Genomic DNA, 17,659 nt, shown 5'->3' with positions numbered 1-17,659 from the left:
AGGGATATTGTTATTAGTCCACGAAACTGTATAGATATTGTCTTAAACCCCACAGGAAAGGGAAAACAACGTATAGCAGAAACTCACATGTCTTATGATGCTCTCCAGTATCCCCTGATCTTCTGGGGAAGACAGGATATATACACTTTTCACGTAATGCAGGTAGTTTTTGATAATGGCCAGATCAGCCTCAACAAAAAATCATCTGCCAAGGACTTTTATGCATAAAGAATCATGTTCAGAGAATGCAAAGTTAATCATCTCTTATATTACAGAGAACTTTTCCTGCAATTTCTGGTGCACATGCATGCAAAAATGGAGACTTAAAGACTTCTTCACAGGAGACAAAAATCAATCAAAATTTAGCGTAGATTCTTATGTTCATCTGAAGGATGCTATAGCTAATAAAAGTATCAATAATGTTGGTAAATTAGCGAATCTCCCTTCTACCTTTTGTAGAGGGCCACGTTATATATATATATATATATTATATATATATATATATATATATATATATATATATATATATATGTGTGTGTGTGTGTGTGTCTTATGTAAGGAATAAATCAAAGCAGATTTACTTATCAGCTTTATATGCAATCCCAAATGCGAAGAAATAACATTTCATTCATGTGCAGGACAAGAACCATATCACAGGCAGGACTTAATTTCATTGAAAACTTAAGAAATTGATTGTTTTGTTAAAAAATCACCAAATTCATGGTTATGCCATACATATTGAATGGTAGAAAATGGGTCTACACATGCTCATATCTTACTCTGCCTTTTACAAAATTACCAGTGCCGAGCTCCGTGATCCCGAGGATGATCCTGTCTTCTTTCTGATTGTTAAGACCCAGATGGTCCATGGCCCCCTTAACCCACAATCTCCGTGCATAGTTGATGGCAAATGTGCTAAAAGATATCCAAATCAGTTTCTCTCCGATACTGAGACAAGTCATGATAGATGCCCCAAGTACCGACGCCTACAACCAGGTAATGGTGGTTTCCAGGTTAATATTAAGCGTGGAAATTTAGAATTTCAATTAAACAATTTATGGATTATACAATATTCTTCCATCTTAGCAAAGACATTTGATGCACACATTACTGTTGAATTTTGCAACAGTATTAAATCTATTAAGTATGCGTGCAAGTATATTAACAAAGGAAATGACATGGCTATGTGTGGTATTGCTAATGAGAATGATGAAATCCAATATTACAGGAAAGCCAGATATATTAGCAGCAATGAGTCTGTTTGGAGGTTATATCGCTTCCTATTCACGATGTACATCTGGAAAATAGGCAAAGAATGTACTTTAATCCGGAAAACCCAAGAATGTTGAACAACAACTTCATGCTCTGATGTCAACTTCCATTACGTCTTTTTAAAAAACTTTACAAGAGGATGAGTGTGCATATACTGCTTTTCATAATCAACTACCCAAATACTATACATGGGACAATGTCCGTAGGAAATGGAAATAGACATAAAAGAAAATATAGCCAGTTAAATGTGTTCAGTTCCTATGCACTTGGCAGACTGTACAATGTCCATCAAACTAATTTTGAATGCTACTTCCTCCGTATTGTTTTGCATAAGGTTAAACGGCCAAAGAGTTTCCAGGGCCTAAAAACAGTTTATGGTCACATTAAAAACATTTAGACATGCATGTTTCTCCTTTGGTCTATTACATAATGACTCAAGCTGGGACCAAACTATGGATGAAGCATCACTTTTCCAGTTATCCAAGCAGTTACGTAGTTTATTTGCCAACATGCTTCATAATTGTAATATTTCTAACCTAACAAATCTGTGGGAGACTCATAATACTCATCTCAGCGTCTAGTAAAACAATCCTCATGTCAATATCACTTTTTCAGATGAAATCTTAAATGAAGTTTTATAGCATATTCAAGAGAAGCTTCTCCATTTAGGAGGAAACATGCTATTCACCATGACATTGTTTGTGAAACGTTATACAACTTACATGAGATGAACAAGCATGTGTTTGAAAATGAGTCAAAACTTCTTGATGAACAACAAACGGATATACGACTTTATTGTGAGTAGAATAAATGATGATGCACGTGGGCTTCCTTGCCAAAGTGAGATCTAATAGTAACATTGCATTTGCAGTTTCTTCTTAAGGTATAGCAGAAACACTTTTAGCCGCACACTCTACTTTCAAGTTGCCTCTTAACTTGCCCAAGAAATCTGAAAATGAGTGTATTTGCAACATCCTGCGAGGTTCCAGCATGGCAAGTTTATTCCAACGGACTAGATTAATAGTTTGGGATGAATGTACCATGTCTCATCAAAGAGCATTTCAGACTTGGATGAATGCAACACTTTAATGAGAGGTGTTACTGTTTTGCTATCTGATTATTTTCGTAAAACTTTATCTGTAATTCCCAATGGCACTTAAGCAGAGGAGGTAAATGCATGTCCTAAGGCGACATCGATTTGGCCTCAAGTTAAAAAAAATCCCCTACTGTCAATATGAAGACACATTTATTTGATGATCAGTCTGCAGCACTCAAATCATCTCCTCTCCATTGGTTCACATTGAAAGGAGATCTTCAATTGCACAAATTACCATGTAACCAAATGGTAAATTCAATTAATGACCTGATGACCCAAGTTTTTCTCCAGATATTGCTAAAAATTTCCACAATATTGGAGGCTTTGTGAAAAATCAATTTTTGTCCCTAGAAATGATGCTCTCGACATGATCAATAATAATCTTTTTCAAAAGTTGCGTGGGTTAAAGCATTCTTATAAATCAATTGATTGTGTTATTGACGAAGATCAGGTAGTAGAATTTCCTGTAGAACCGTCTGGAATTCCACATCATAACATGATATTGAAGGAAGGAGTCCCAGTTATTAAGAAATATTGATCCGCCTAAATTTTGAAATGATACACGTGAGCAATAAAATCTTTGAAACTAAAGTTCTGGAAGCCATTATAATAGCTGGAAAATTTAAAGGTAAAACTGTTAAATCCTTAGATGCCCCTTATTCCTTTTGACTTGCCATTTCATTAGTAGCGTTTACAATTCCCAATAAAAAAATAGTTTTGCCATGTCGATAAATAAAGCTCAAGGACAAAGCCCTTGTTGAGCTTAATCTTAAACAGTTTGCTTTTCTCATGGCGTATTGTATGCTGGTTGCTCACGCATTGGAAGTCCTGAAAACCTCTATATTTACATACATGTTAGAGGTCACACCCAAAATGTTGTTTATATAAAGGCTCTTCAAAATAAATGCTGCCGGTTCATTGACAGTTTTCATATATGCATTGTAGAAAATAAATTTTAATTATTTTATTAACAGAATGGATTGCTGATGCCATCTTTATATATATTGTACATTAAAACGTTAAAACAAAAGAAGATTTGACAGGTTTCAGATATGAATTAAGATATAAAATAATAATTGCAATTCTTACATAATATTTTGAAACAAGAACTAGATGATAAAAGAGTAACCTTTAAAAATGATTAGCTCTACTGGTGAGACATCGCACCTACTGCTCCTACCACATGGAGTGTGTGAAAAAAGAAACCATTATGAATTTATTTTGTTTAATCTATTTTATTATAATGTATGAGGACAGAATATTCAAATATATAATATATATAAGCTGGCAACGCCGGGTACTTCAGCTAGTCTGCAATATTTTTTTTTATTTTATCTCTTATCATTTGTACCGAATACATTGATACTATAATATTGTACTGTTTTTTTTTCATAGGTATAACATCATGCTTTATCACTGTTTAGACAAAGTGCTATCCTATTATTATACTATTATTTAACCTCATCGTCGAGTATACCAATAGTAATGATTGTTATATAATTTATACTTATATTTGACGATGATAGCAACTTATTTGCAATCTTTCATATTTAATAATATATTAGTTATTAAGATAAATAGCTTAAAGTCTCTATATCCGAATCAATTCCAAAATATTGCTCCCTTTTCTAGAGAAAAACAAGTGTATATATATATATATATATATATATATATATATATATATATATATATATATATATATATATATATATATAAATGTAATTCTTGGTTCGTTCAAACTGAATAAAACCATATTTCTACCTTACCAATTTAATTGAAATTTTCAGAAAATTTTCTGTAAAGTCAAGGAATATTTGCATGTTATCAAAATAAATTAAGATCGCAAATTATAAAAAATATATTAAATAAAATAAAAATATTTTTCGTAACTTTGATGACTTTCGAATTACAACATTTACCTATCTATTTAATAGCTGGGTAAAAAAAATTCCCTATTTTTTAAATTATATATATATATATATATATTTTGTACTTTAACCTTACAATTTAATAAAAAAAAAACATCCCGGAATTTTAATAAAAAATTCCATTAAGCCCCATCTCACGTTCGTCAAAATACTTTTTGGGGTGGCCGTTGAGTTCCATAGCGACCAGCAGACTTAAAATAGCGCGGATCGGTAAGTGCACTAGCACCATTTGTTTATCTTAATTTTTTTTTTATTTTTAAAAGCTTTCCTGGCTAAGCCTACCTACAATAAATTTGTCTAATTTTTAATTTCTTATGTTATTGGAAAAAAAGAAGGTAAATATGAAGAATTACTTCACACTCGAAAATTCCTTTAAAATTACAACTCTTATAGGTTTTCTGGGTCGCTGTAAACGAAAATAACGTTTATAATTAAGGCAAACGAGTAGTTTCCAAGATATGAAGAAATGTTAGTTTGAAAAAGTGAAGGATCACTTTTCCGTAATAATTTAACGTAAAATGATCACCCACTCTGTGATCACGATAGTTTTTTTTTTTGGGGGGGGGGCTTTCTTTCTACCCTTGGAAAATCCTTTAATATTACCTATTTTAACTGGCTGGAGGGGCGGGGGTATTTTGACGGCCGCGGCCGCCAAAACACCACACACACACACACACACACACACACACACACACACACACACACACACACACACACACACACAGAAAAATGCCCCTCTCTCAGGTGACCAGAAAGTGGGTGCTAATTCTAAGTTAAATTTACATTGAAAAGTGATCACCCACTTTTCGAAAAAGTAATTTCTTCATATCATGAAAACTTTCTTTTTGCGACGGAAAGGGGTTGCAGATTCGTTTTTAGTACACTGAAATCTACAATAAAATATTTCGTTATATACGAACATGAGACGGGCCTTAAAGTAAAATAATACCGGATTTTTTGGGCAGATTTGCCGTTTACTTGTATAATATCCTCAAACCAGGTAATCACTAAAAGGGACTCTTAAAAGTCGTCACCTGTATCGAACAAAAGTTTAAAACCACTGATTATATGTCAGCCTACGTGACAGTAACATACATTGAGTGAGTTCCTAACAGTACTTTGTATAGTTTTTTAGTTTAAACTCATTTTCCCAAAATTTCCCCAAACTTAACGTGTTCGATACAGTCTACCGCCATTTGTATTTTTCAAATATACCGATAAACACTGCATGTTTTTGAACCGATTAAACATTATACATTACATAAAATACTACAATCTTATCCAGTTAGGTAGAACATTTACTTTTCTTGCCTTTGATAACATTTATTTGTAATATATTTAATTTTGACAACTTCTTTGTATCTGTATTTAGTAATACAAACTCTTTTCATTTAATGTAACGTTTAGTCGGCTCGAAAAACAGTGTTTATCGGTGTATTTGAAAGATACAAATGGTGGCGGACACTGTTGATTACGTTAACTGTGAGAAAGTGAGTAAAAACTAAAAAACTATACAAAATACTGTCACAAACCCACCGATTAAGTCAGCCTATGTCATGGTAACATATATTCGGTGGGGTTTTGACACTGTATTTTATAGTTTTTAGTTTTCAACTTACTTTCCGAAACTTAACGCATTCAACAGAGTCTGCAACCATTTCTATTTTTCCAGCCGGTTAAACATTTTACATTACATAAAAAACACTAAACTATTATTCAGTTAGGTAGAAATGTAACTTACCTTACCTTTACTTTCATTTATTTGTTTTTGGACAACTTTTTCGAATCTGTGTATAGTAACCCCCCTATCACTTAAATATCAATTACTAACTCACATTTTTGTATACAAAAAACAAAAAAAAAATAACACATTTAGCGTTTCAACATTTTTGCTACGTTCAGCTTTATCCACTGATTATTGGTCGAGCCGAAGCCATGATTGACGGTAATCTCGAGTATCAGGATCCAATTCTGCAAGAGTACCGTTTTTTTTCATTTTCGCCTTTTTTTTACTTTTTGGAGTGGATTGCTGTACTAAGAATATAAGAAACATGCATTTTCTCTTTTTATTAGAATTTTCCATTATGCCAAATTGAGCCACAGCAACGCGTGGCAGGGTAAAGCTATATATATATATATATATATATATATATATATATATATATATATATATATATATTTGGATATATCCATGTGATTTCATGAATATTATCTAATGATACGCCAATGTTTAAAAATTAGTGGTCAATAACAAGTACAAATGTATTGTTGTATAATTTTCTTTATTCAAACAACATTATTGACTATTTTCGAAATTAAAAAAAAAATTATTCGTACATTCGCATTCGAAATCAGTTAATACTAGTGTACTGATGATGTTGAATTTCGAAAGAAATCACAGCTAAATTATATATGCACATATGTAGCAAAGTTTGTTTGTATAAATAAAGTGGGGGATGCCCGTTTCTCTACCCTGCTTCCCACAGAAGAGACGTTGCGAGCCTGTCCTTGTTTTATCGTTATTTCCATGGCAGATGCTCGTCTGAACTCCAATCTCTGGTTCCCCCTCGCCAATCTTTCACGAAAAACACCCGTCTAGCTGAATCCACTGTGAAAAATTTCCCCCACTCTATATCTGTGCCTAAATCAAAACGCGGATTTCAAACAAAGCTTCTTTCTTAGAACTGCACGCCTGTGAAACTCTGTTCCGTCTGCCTGCTTCCCTCCGGACTACAACTTAGTTGTCTTCAAGTCCAATGTTAACAAATTCCTAATGAACCGCCTCCTTAAGTAAACATTTCAGCAAATCTCCTCACTAACGTAATGTACTTGCAATAACCCTTATCCCTGAGTGGCTTCCGGGCCTTGATAAGTGGTGATCACTGTGTAAAAAAAAAAAAAATAAATAAATAAATAAATTATGCATGCAATACTATATATATATATATATATATATATATATATATATATATATATATATATATATGAGAAACGTTATTATATCTATCTTAACTATTTTAACACTAAAAGAGTTCGTGCTTTGTCATGCTATGTTAAAATAATATTTTGTAATACTGATGATATATAGTAAATTGAAACATGGACACACACGATAGGTCTTCTTAATTTGCATATTCGGAAATTGTTCTGTCTTAGAAATTTCGATGTATGTATCAAATTGCATTGACATAGTAGTCCAAAGTTCGTAAAAACAGCTTGTAATATCCGGATTATTTGGTCTATGCTTTCCGCATCTTGAATGTTATTATACCAACGTTTTGCTTAATATAACCTCCGACTCGGTGTCTTTATGTCGATCTCGGGAATCTGTACGGACATTTTAACGAAACTCTTTATTTAATCTAAGAGGTATCTTTTCATTGTTTACAGAAACATATTTTGCATTTCTGCTTTGTTTAAAGAATGAAGAAACACTGATATATGAAAATAGAACAATATATATTTATTGTTGGTGCGCTGATTGGTTCTTAAGAATGTAAATGTAGGCACGGGATTTAGATCGGTTGATATTTTTCGGACCCGTCTTCAACGATCCTCGATATCCTTTTCGGTTGTTATTATATAACAACTTGTGACCACCTGAAACGCCTCTTGTGACAGCATTGTCACTGTGGCTGCAAGGGTGTTTTATTCGTATAATTGATTCGACTTTGGTGTGACTTAACTACACCTACGTACACTTTTTGCTTAAAATAACCTTACAAATATCCACTATTTAACTTCTTTTATTTTGACAATCGATCAAGTTTGTTGATTATTTCTATTCAGATGCCGAGTGTTAGGTTCATAATTTTTCTTCAAATGACTTTTTAATATATGAGCTAGTTATTTTGTGGTAATTCTATCATATTGTCGTCAGGTGAACATTTTTATTAAAATCAATTCTCAATCCACACGGCCTTGATATTTAATATATGCACGGGTAGAAATCTTAAGTAAAAATATAATAGTGTATTATTTTTGACTATTAATGCGTTGGAAAATACGTAGCATTGTAATAACTGCAGCTTTCGCTGAGATATAAACACAGGATAGTATTTCCAATTCTCTGCCTTAAATAAATACAATTACTGCTTCAAGACAATTGTTTTCTTCAACGTTTTTCTAATAGTTGTATCTTTCAGCATCCGAAAGAAAGTGTTTGGGCTTTAATCTCCAACATGCAGAAAACATTAATTGGTTTCCTTCTTATCGTTGTGATATTGACGATTAATGTCTCATCACAAGACAGCCTGCTCGCACCCCCAAGTCGACCTTCAGAATTTAGAACACCAGAAGAACTCCGGAAATACTTGAAAGCTCTCAACGAATATTACGCGATTGTTGGCCGACCCAGGTATATATGTCTTTTCACTGATATCTACAAGCAAATACATTTGAGAGACATTTATAGATAGATAAAATAAACTATCCTTTTTAATGTTTACGCAAATTCGATAGTATTATAAAATCCGCATAAAAAACTAATACATTGAAAAAAGCTTGTGTTTTGTCTGGGTATGAAACTCATTTACCGTAAAGATCACTAGATGTCGCAAGATTTTATTCTCTAATATTTTCTCAAATTACTTTCATATTTCTCTGACCATACCAGACCATAACAGACCATACCAGACCATAACAGACTATAACAGACCATACCAGACCATAACAGCATGTAGCAATTCGAATGTATATAAACAAATATCTTAGTAACCAACTTCTTATACAAAGATTTCAAAAGTTTTAAAAAATATGACTTGGGTGTCATCAGCTAAAATCAAAACACATGTAGCTCTTCTCCAGCGTTAGTTGTTATAATTTGAATCACAAGAAAATTCTAAAAATTACTCGACATTAATGTATTAATGTATTTTGAACATGTGTAAAGAAACACTTTAAGTCGACTTACATCTACCATGCTTTAATTATATCAATTTGGATCCCTTAACAGCTAATTTTACTGACTAAAAAACAAACTGGAGTTGTTTCGCATGTCTGATTCTCTATAACAAGATTCAAGTATGACGACTAAAAAATTGAGAGAGTAGTTTGGTAGAGACCGTTCCTCATACAGACAGACAATGATATATATATATATATATATATATATATATATATATATATATATATAATGTTATTCTTTTTTTATATATAAGCAAAATTAATTACTACGTAAGATTAATTTACACCCCCTCTATAATAATTAGTAGAAATTGTGACTGGTATTTGCTTAAGTGCAGCGTATATAGTGATTTCTTTTTTAAAAGCTTACACATGATTTGTTTCAGATTTGGACGAAGTGCTTGGGATGGTTTTGGAACAAGCGAAAATGCAAAAGAAGAAAGACTGATTGCCTAAAAATGATCGGATTATAAATATACGTAAGGATACATTTTTTTTGTCTAAAGCTCAGCTTTCATCTCAAGAAACGAATATGTAATTCTTTAAAAAAAAAAGGTCATTATCGGAATGAGAAAAGCCAATTTAGGTCGCGATCGACTTTATCACATTTATCTCTTCTATATTTGAGTATAGAAATATGTATATGTAGGTGTGAAAAAGTTAAGTTATAATCATAAATTTCCAATATGCGTTTTAAAGTAAACAGAGAATAGAGAATGTTATTCATAATTGAAAAGTGTAGGATTAAGACTACGTAACAGGTTATGACGTCATTGGCAGAAGTACGTGGTAGAAAAGGAGAAAGATTCTTACCTCTAGAAAGTTGGCGTCGAAGACCAGACGCTGGTTTCGAGACCTACTTCATAGTAATAAGTCTTAGGAACCAAAAATGCGATTTATCATGATTTACTTACTGCAAAGTAACTGTGAAAAAGTAAATCAGAGTAATTAATGAAGTTATTTATTGTTCTTTTTAATGGCTTCTATTACTTCAGGCACTAAAAAGTGAAAAGTTCAACATCAGCATTTAGACCAATTTTAGAACTAGACGCCAACGATTACTTTAGAGAGACGAGCATTTGTCTCTGTCGACGAAAATATATGGGCTGTCGAAAAAAGCTGCCACGTTGTTCTACACTATGTGCCATGCTAAAACTAGAAAGTCTCGTCTATCGTACTGTTTCTCTCAGAGGAAGGTCGACATTCCATAGCACTACTTTTATTGATGTTAACAACCTTCATATGGCCCTTCCTGATTGTCTCAATACCCCCTATAAATATCGAAAATCGACAATCAAAACAATTTGATTACTTTCATACAACCTAGCATCATAACTGCATTTGAGAAGTTTTGTCACCGCACAAGTAAAAAAGCCAAGCGTATAAAAACTACTCTAGATTCCTTTATAAGACAGGTGTGCGTTCGAAATAAATGTTGATTTTAGAGAACAATTGAACCATGATACTTGACTTTTGTACGTTTAACTTTAGTTCAAGTGATGATGTAAAATAATTTCATAAAATCAACAGTAAGCTCTTTGATAAGACGTGTGCGCATTCGAAATGAGTCTTTTTGCTTATAGCACAATTTTACCAAGATACTTGACTTTTCCATTTTAAACTTTAAATAAAGCTATTATTTTATGTGATTTTATATCAAGTGTGGATTCTCAACAGTGCAATGTAGACTACAATTTATTGGGAACTAGTTACTGTGGGGAAGAATGTGAAGATTTCTTGTCGGGATACTACAGAGATGTGGTTCCTCACTAGAGTAGCCAATCCTCGATTTGATTAAAATATGCTATTTCACCGATTTCGATGGCAATAAGTGTAGGAGGGTGGAATCCTCATTCAATCTCGGACAACGTTAAGCCTCCCTGCTAGTTTAATTTAGAAACGCAACGCCTGCTAACGAGCGAATTCTGTCTACGAAGATACTATTTTTTTAGTAGTGTCAGATCATAATATGGCAGCGTTTGGTAATGTACTCTTACTTGCTATTGTCTGACTTCAACAATAAAAGATGCCTCTCGTAAACCTCGATTGATGAGGCGAATGACTGGTCACATAGTAGATTAAATATAAAGATATTGTAAAAAGCCGAAGAACTGACGTCCTGAGTCAACGGACACATCATCGAATTTTATAAGGCATTTAAAATGACATACATCAAAGCGATCAGTTATTTGAATGCGTGAAAAATCTTATTTGAAATTCAGTCTCTGGTGTTATGACAAAAAATACTTTTTAAAAATAATAATTTAATCATAATTAAATAAAATTCCCGAAAATAACAGAATTTGAATCCAAATAAATTTTTTAAATATTTTCATAATGTGTACTATTTTAAATAAAATGATAACTGTTTTATTTTATTACTAGCAGGACTCGTTAACCGGCGTTTCCCGGTGGGCGCATGCCCACTCCCTCATCAAAATTAAACTATAGTTTTTGTAGGTGGGCAACATCCAACATCCTAATGTTCAGAATGGCTTTCGATATGACCTTCTCATGTTAAGAACAGCTTTCGGAATAGATACTCCCAACCTATTAATGCAAAATGGTAAGAATGTCTTTCGGAATAGGCACCCGATTTTTTGAGTGGCGGGTTGTCGAAGTATTTGCCATAAATTTAACCTTGATAATCGTTGTCAGCATACCCACCCGCAAAGACTATACCCCCCTATTGAAGTAGATTTGTTTATCGAGCATGCGCACAAATCTGAAGTACAGAGCATAATGCATATCTTTATGCCATCGAAAACTATTTGTCTCCACCAAAGTTAAAAGTGATTGTCTTATTCAGCATAATCGAAAAGTCGTCAGTTTAAACAAAACTGTGGAGGTGAACCTAAGGTAAAAATTGACTTAAAAAAAACAACAAAACAAACAAACAAGTGAATGCCTGAGCAGTGTCCATAATGAGCCCGGAAAAGAGAAGTATACACACCAAAAACAATATATAACAAATAAGTATTTTTGTATGAAATGTAATTTAGAATAAATGTGTAGTTTAGCGGCGTAAATTATTTGACAGACACAACAAATATAAAAATTATATAAAACACATTAATCTACTGTAATAAAATTGGAAAAAGATTTCATTTTACTTTTTTTTTTACATTTTCACCCGAAACAAGGAACATTGCCACCTTGGTGTAGGGGGCTACTATCAGGGACATCAGCTACTAGAGTACTATGTAGGAAGTTGGGCAGCAAGATGTCGGTTCACGTTATACTTGAACTTCTGCATGTCAATACAGTTGGGGAAGCAGAGATCTGGAATTGAATTCCAAAGTCTAGCGGTTCTGGGGAAGAAACTACTGGAGTAGAAAGCTCTCTTACATTTAGGGATCTCTACTGTGTAGGGGTGGGATTTACCTGCTTGTCGGGTTTGTCGGGGGTATTTACATCGTGGGGGCACAAGTGCTTGCAGTTCGGCAAAGCATTCACCATTAAAATACTTGTAGAACAGGCAGAGGGATGCAACATTTCGTCGGTGGGACAGAGACTGAGGATTGGATGACAGTTCAGAACCTATCAGATTTGCGACTCCCTTTGGGATCTTGTCTAGGAGTGAGAGACTAGTAGCAGATGCACCAACTCAAATATGACAACAATACTCCATACATGGGCGAATGGTGGCCTTAGGATACTTTCGGGCGTTAGTAGCTTTCTAGCACCGAAGAGAGAGCCTACCTTCTTCGCAGCGGTCCTGGCAATGCTCTCAATGTAATTGTTCCGACTCATTGTTTCCTGTGAACGTTAGGCCGAGGAGTTAAAAGAAGTACTTTCAGATAATGCATCTTTGGTCATTGCTATTGGTGGTAGAGAAGGTTTATTCTAATTATTGAAGGAAAAAAGTTTAGTCTTGGCAGCATTGAATGTGACCATCAATTTTTGTCCCCATTCCACTACAGATTGGAGGTCATCCTCTAGTGTTTCTGCCATTTCTTTAGATATGTGTTCATTGTTCCTGTTGTGCTGTTATAGAGCGTGGTGTCATCAACATATATACCCATCTCAGAGGCAATTTGGTCGAGGAGGTCATTTATGAATATTAGGAATAATAAATGTCCAAGGAAAGACCCCTGAAGCACTCCCGCATTTATATCATATTGTTTATATGTACGACCGTCGAGGACAACCTGGATTTTTCTCTTATTTAAGAAGGATTTAATTATGTTATGCATTCGTCCAATAATACCGTATGATCTAATTTTCCTAAGGAGACCTTCATGCCATACCCTGTCAGAAGCCTTAGATATATCTAGAGCTACCGCTCTACTCTCCCATGCTTTGTCCAGTGAATAGTATATATGTTCAGAGATTACAATTAGGATATCTCCTGTGGAACGGGCTTGGCTAAATCCATACTTAATTTTTACATCATTTTTATAAGACTGAACGTACGACATTCGAGGCCGCCATAGTGATCCTAAAATCTTGCCTTTCTAAGATTTGACGAATTTTCCTCTTTTTTCTATCTTACTTTCCCTCTCTGTACTGCTCTAACAAAGTATGCCGACCTGATCCACAAATCCCAAAATCTCAACATGAAACATCTCCCCCCCCAAAAAAAACTCGAATAAACCTAGAACCTCTTCTTCCAACGTAGACCCCTACTACCATGTCTCCTTCTCCAACATCAGGAGTCTACGTTCCAACCTTCCAGAGGTTGAAACCCAATTACAGGAGACGACACGACACCGGACATATTCTTTCTAAGTGAAACTGGAATAGGGCCGACCACTTCCCTAGATGAGTTCATAATTAAAGGATACTCTAACTTAGCATCTAAATCTGACCCCCAAGATCGCCATGGGCATGGAATATGTGCCTACATTAAAGATGGCGTCCCATGTGGCAGGGAAATCTCTAGAGAAGATCCTAATTTACCTTATATGTGCTTCCAGGTTGCACTTGCTTACACCACTGCATTTATATTTGCCCTCTATCGGCCCCACAACAGCGGAGATACTATCTTTAAGAGCATATCTGAGAAAGTAGACCACATCCTGTCTGCACACCCCTCGGCTAACATCCACATCTGTGGTGACTTCAACGTCCATAACGTGGAATGGCTGGCCCACTCGAATAAGACGGGCAATGAGGGGAGGTTCTGTCATGATTTTGCCATTGCTTATAACCTCACTCAGATTGTTCGCGAGCCCACCCGTGTGCCCGATACTACAGGTCAATATGCAAGCCTCCTAGACCTTTTTCTCTCAACTTCCCCTGAGCTATATTCATGTTCCGTTCTTTCTCCTCTAGGATCCTCCGACAACTCCATCGTATCAGTTAAGATAAAAATGAAATTAAATAAGTCCCCAGAAGTACCCCTCCACCGTACTGTATACCGATACTCCATGGCTGACTGGGATAGCGTCCGTACATTTATATCTGATCTACCTCTGCATTCCATGTTTAAAAAGGATGTCCTCTATAGTATCAGACCTGACCGAATGGTTAATTGTAGGCATAGACCGATTCATACCATCTAAAAAATTCCAACAAAAACCTACCAGCCAGCCAGCCATGACTCTCCCCAGAATGTGCTGCTGCAATCGCGCACAGAAATCACTTTTTCAATAGCTACCAAAATAATAGAAGCACGGAGACTAAAGCTGCTTTCAGGAACGCCAGCAACCACTGTAAAAAATGCAAGAGAGCTATATGCCCAGTTTGTTTAATCCAAAGTAGCTGATCAGCGGCTTGGTTCCCACCAGTTTTGGCAAATAACAAATGGAATCCTGAACAGAAGTGTGCGTTCTATCCCAACCATTATCAACAGACCAAAGGTCATCTCCTCAGCTTCAGACAAGGCTAGACTATTTGCAAAGAACTTTGCAGCTAATTCTACCCTATGCGACGAAGGCCATCAACTCCCCATATTGCCTCCTATAACACAGAATACGCTAGGTAACATACAAATATATGTGCATGAGGTCGCCAAGCTAATCATGAACCTTGATTCCAGTAAAACTACTGACCCTGACGGCATCCCAATTATAGTGTTAAAAAAGCTTCAACCAGAATTTGCTCCAATACTTACGAAACTGTTTAAACGTTGCCTTAAGGAGAAGTGCTTTCCAACACCCTGGAAAATCTCATCAGTATGCCATGTATTTAAGAACTCAGGTGATAAGTCATCTCCCCCTCAATACAGACCAATAAGACTCCTGTGTGTCATGAGTAAGTTGCTGAAATCCATATTAAATAGAGAAATAGTCAACCACCTCAGCAGAAATAACCTTCTTAGTGACACGCAATATTGTTTCTGTTCTGCAAGATCTACCGCAGATGTGCTAACGGTTATATCTCAAAGGATTAGTGAATCTTTTGACAAAGGCTTCCTTTCCAGGGCAATTGCTCTGGACATATAAAAGGCCTTCAACAAGGTATGGCATAAAGGCCTACTTCACAAGATCTCCAGCTACGGTATAACTGGAAATATTCTCTCTATCATTAAATCATTTCTCTCTGATAGGCTCATAAGAGTAGAGGCCTGCAGTATTAATGTTGGAGTCCCTCAAGGGTCCATCCTTGGCCCAACTCTCTTCTTTATCTACATCAATGATCTCCCTAAACACATACTTAATTCATTCGTTGACATCTATGCTGATGACACGACCATCTACAGCAACACATCAACCGCTCAATTATGTACAGAAAACCCATGATACAGTGGCCCTAGGATACGTTTTTTTTTAGACAATGTGAAATACGATATCTTTCTGGCATGGTTATGATACTTTCCCCGCCTTACAGTGTTATTTATAATGTTAATTGATTATATACATGTGTATTATATACTGTATTTTGTTACTAATGTTTAATCCCGTATCTCGGGGTTCTACTGTACTTATAAGATATTCCCTAAGATGGAGTACAGCTACCACATCTGGAAGGTGCTTCTTAAAGTACCCTTCCTTGCATCAGCATAATTCATAACACGAAATGCACTCTTACGAATATTTTTCAAAGAACCTTTAATCTGTGGAACAATTTGCTAACATATTGCTTTTCTGAGGGATACAAAATATAATATCAACCTGTCTATGCCACCAAGAGGGTTTGAGCATTGATAAGCGGCGAATCACTAGTAAAAATATAGTGTTTGCGTAATATTTAAGAATTGCATCGAAATGTCGAATTCGCAAAAATTTGACTTCGTTATAATTTGAAAACTTATTTCTCTTTTTTTTTTCTTTTCAGTGTAAATTATAGGAGTGCAATTTCTGTAGATGCAATAAGAACATAACGAAAATCATGGATTTTATCGCATGGTGTGTACGCAAAATAATATCTGAAAATTTTTATGGTATGATTTTCGATGAATCAGGGATCAAATTGATTCGATGTGCGACAAAAATGAATAAAATCTGTAAATAAAAACAATTTCGTTGTTTTTTTTTATTTTATTTCTATATTTATATTATTATTTACAAAAACAAATTAAATAAAAATGTTATTTCTATTGGTTATATTATAATTTACATTTTTACAAAAATACATATAATTAGAACATTATTTATATCATTATTTAAATTTTTACGAAAAGAAATTAAATAAAATGTAATTTCTATTATTTCTATCATTATTTACATTTTTACAAAAATAAACAAAATAAAAATGTTATTTATACTAACAAGTTAGACCGGCTTTGCTTGAGTCTTGTGTACTGTTCATAACTTTATGTGCATATATATATATATATATATATATATATATATATATATATATATATATATGCTTAAAAATATTAACAAAGTTATTATTATTCTAATAAATACTTATTAAAAAAGTTCATTCATGTCCAGGTAACCTACATCTAAAATTTCAAGTGTTTAGACCCAAAATTGACGGAGGAGTTTGGTAGAGTCGGTAAAAGTCAAGCATTTCAACTCAAAACTGATTAAAAAGCTTGCTAGATGTCTGAATACTCTTTAAGTAAAATTTCAAATGTTTAGATCCAAAATTGGATGCAAATCTTTGGAACCTTAACCCCTTGGCAGGCAAATTCTCAGCTAAAAACGATTAAAAAGCTTGCCCTGTGCTTGCATAAACTTTATGTAAAATTTCAAATGTTTAAAACAAAAACTGGCATAGGCCAATTTTTTTTAAACGTTTATTATTTTGGGCTCAAATCAAATTAAAAAGTTTGATCCATGTCCAAATAACCTACATCAAAACTTCATGTGTTTAGGCACAAAATTTGCGAAGGAGTTTTGTAGAGTTTTCAAATGTCAAATCGTTGAACTTTTACACCTTGACAGTCAAATTTCTGACGGAAAACCAATTAAAAAGATTTTTCCAAATCTCAATACCACTTGTGTCAAATCTCAGGTCTGTAGACAGAAAATTGACAGAGTAGTTTATAAGAGAAATGTACACACAAACACAGACAATTTCACCTTCATAGATATATAGATTGGTTAATGCTATGTTTTAT

At 34.2% G+C, this 17,659-nt stretch overlaps 2 protein-coding genes across 2 annotated transcripts in view; both read left to right on the top strand.

Moving 5' to 3' along the window:
* LOC145258257 (pro-neuropeptide Y-like) overlaps nucleotides 1-16,605 on the top strand; it is a 41,104-nt gene extending 24,499 nt beyond the window's left edge. Inside the window, exons 2-4 of the mRNA XM_080116239.1 lie at nucleotides 8,429-8,653; nucleotides 9,588-9,680; nucleotides 16,423-16,605. Of these exons, the coding sequence (XP_079972365.1) occupies nucleotides 8,478-8,653; nucleotides 9,588-9,657 (246 nt within the window). The 5' untranslated portion in view covers nucleotides 8,429-8,477 and the 3' untranslated portion in view covers nucleotides 9,658-9,680; nucleotides 16,423-16,605. The remainder of the gene's footprint in view (nucleotides 1-8,428; nucleotides 8,654-9,587; nucleotides 9,681-16,422) is intronic.
* On the top strand, nucleotides 753-1,349 carry LOC145258052 (uncharacterized). The gene has a single exon (XM_080115777.1). It carries the CDS (start codon nucleotides 753-755, stop codon nucleotides 1,347-1,349), a length of 597 nt encoding a protein of 198 aa, XP_079971903.1.
* Nucleotides 16,606-17,659: the final 1,054 nt, after the last annotated feature.

This window comes from Euprymna scolopes, chromosome 33 (assembly GCF_053919585.1).
Source record: "Euprymna scolopes isolate OS-2025 chromosome 33, ASM5391958v1, whole genome shotgun sequence".
NCBI lineage: Eukaryota > Metazoa > Mollusca > Cephalopoda > Sepiida > Sepiolidae > Euprymna > Euprymna scolopes.
Note: the sequence above shows the minus strand (reverse complement) of the source record. Positions and strands in the feature narration are given on the sequence as shown.

Excerpts from the sequence above, each read along its gene's own strand:
- LOC145258052 (XM_080115777.1), top strand. The coding sequence starts at position 753 with ATGGGTCTACACATGCTCATATCTTACTCTGCCTTTTACAAAATTACC.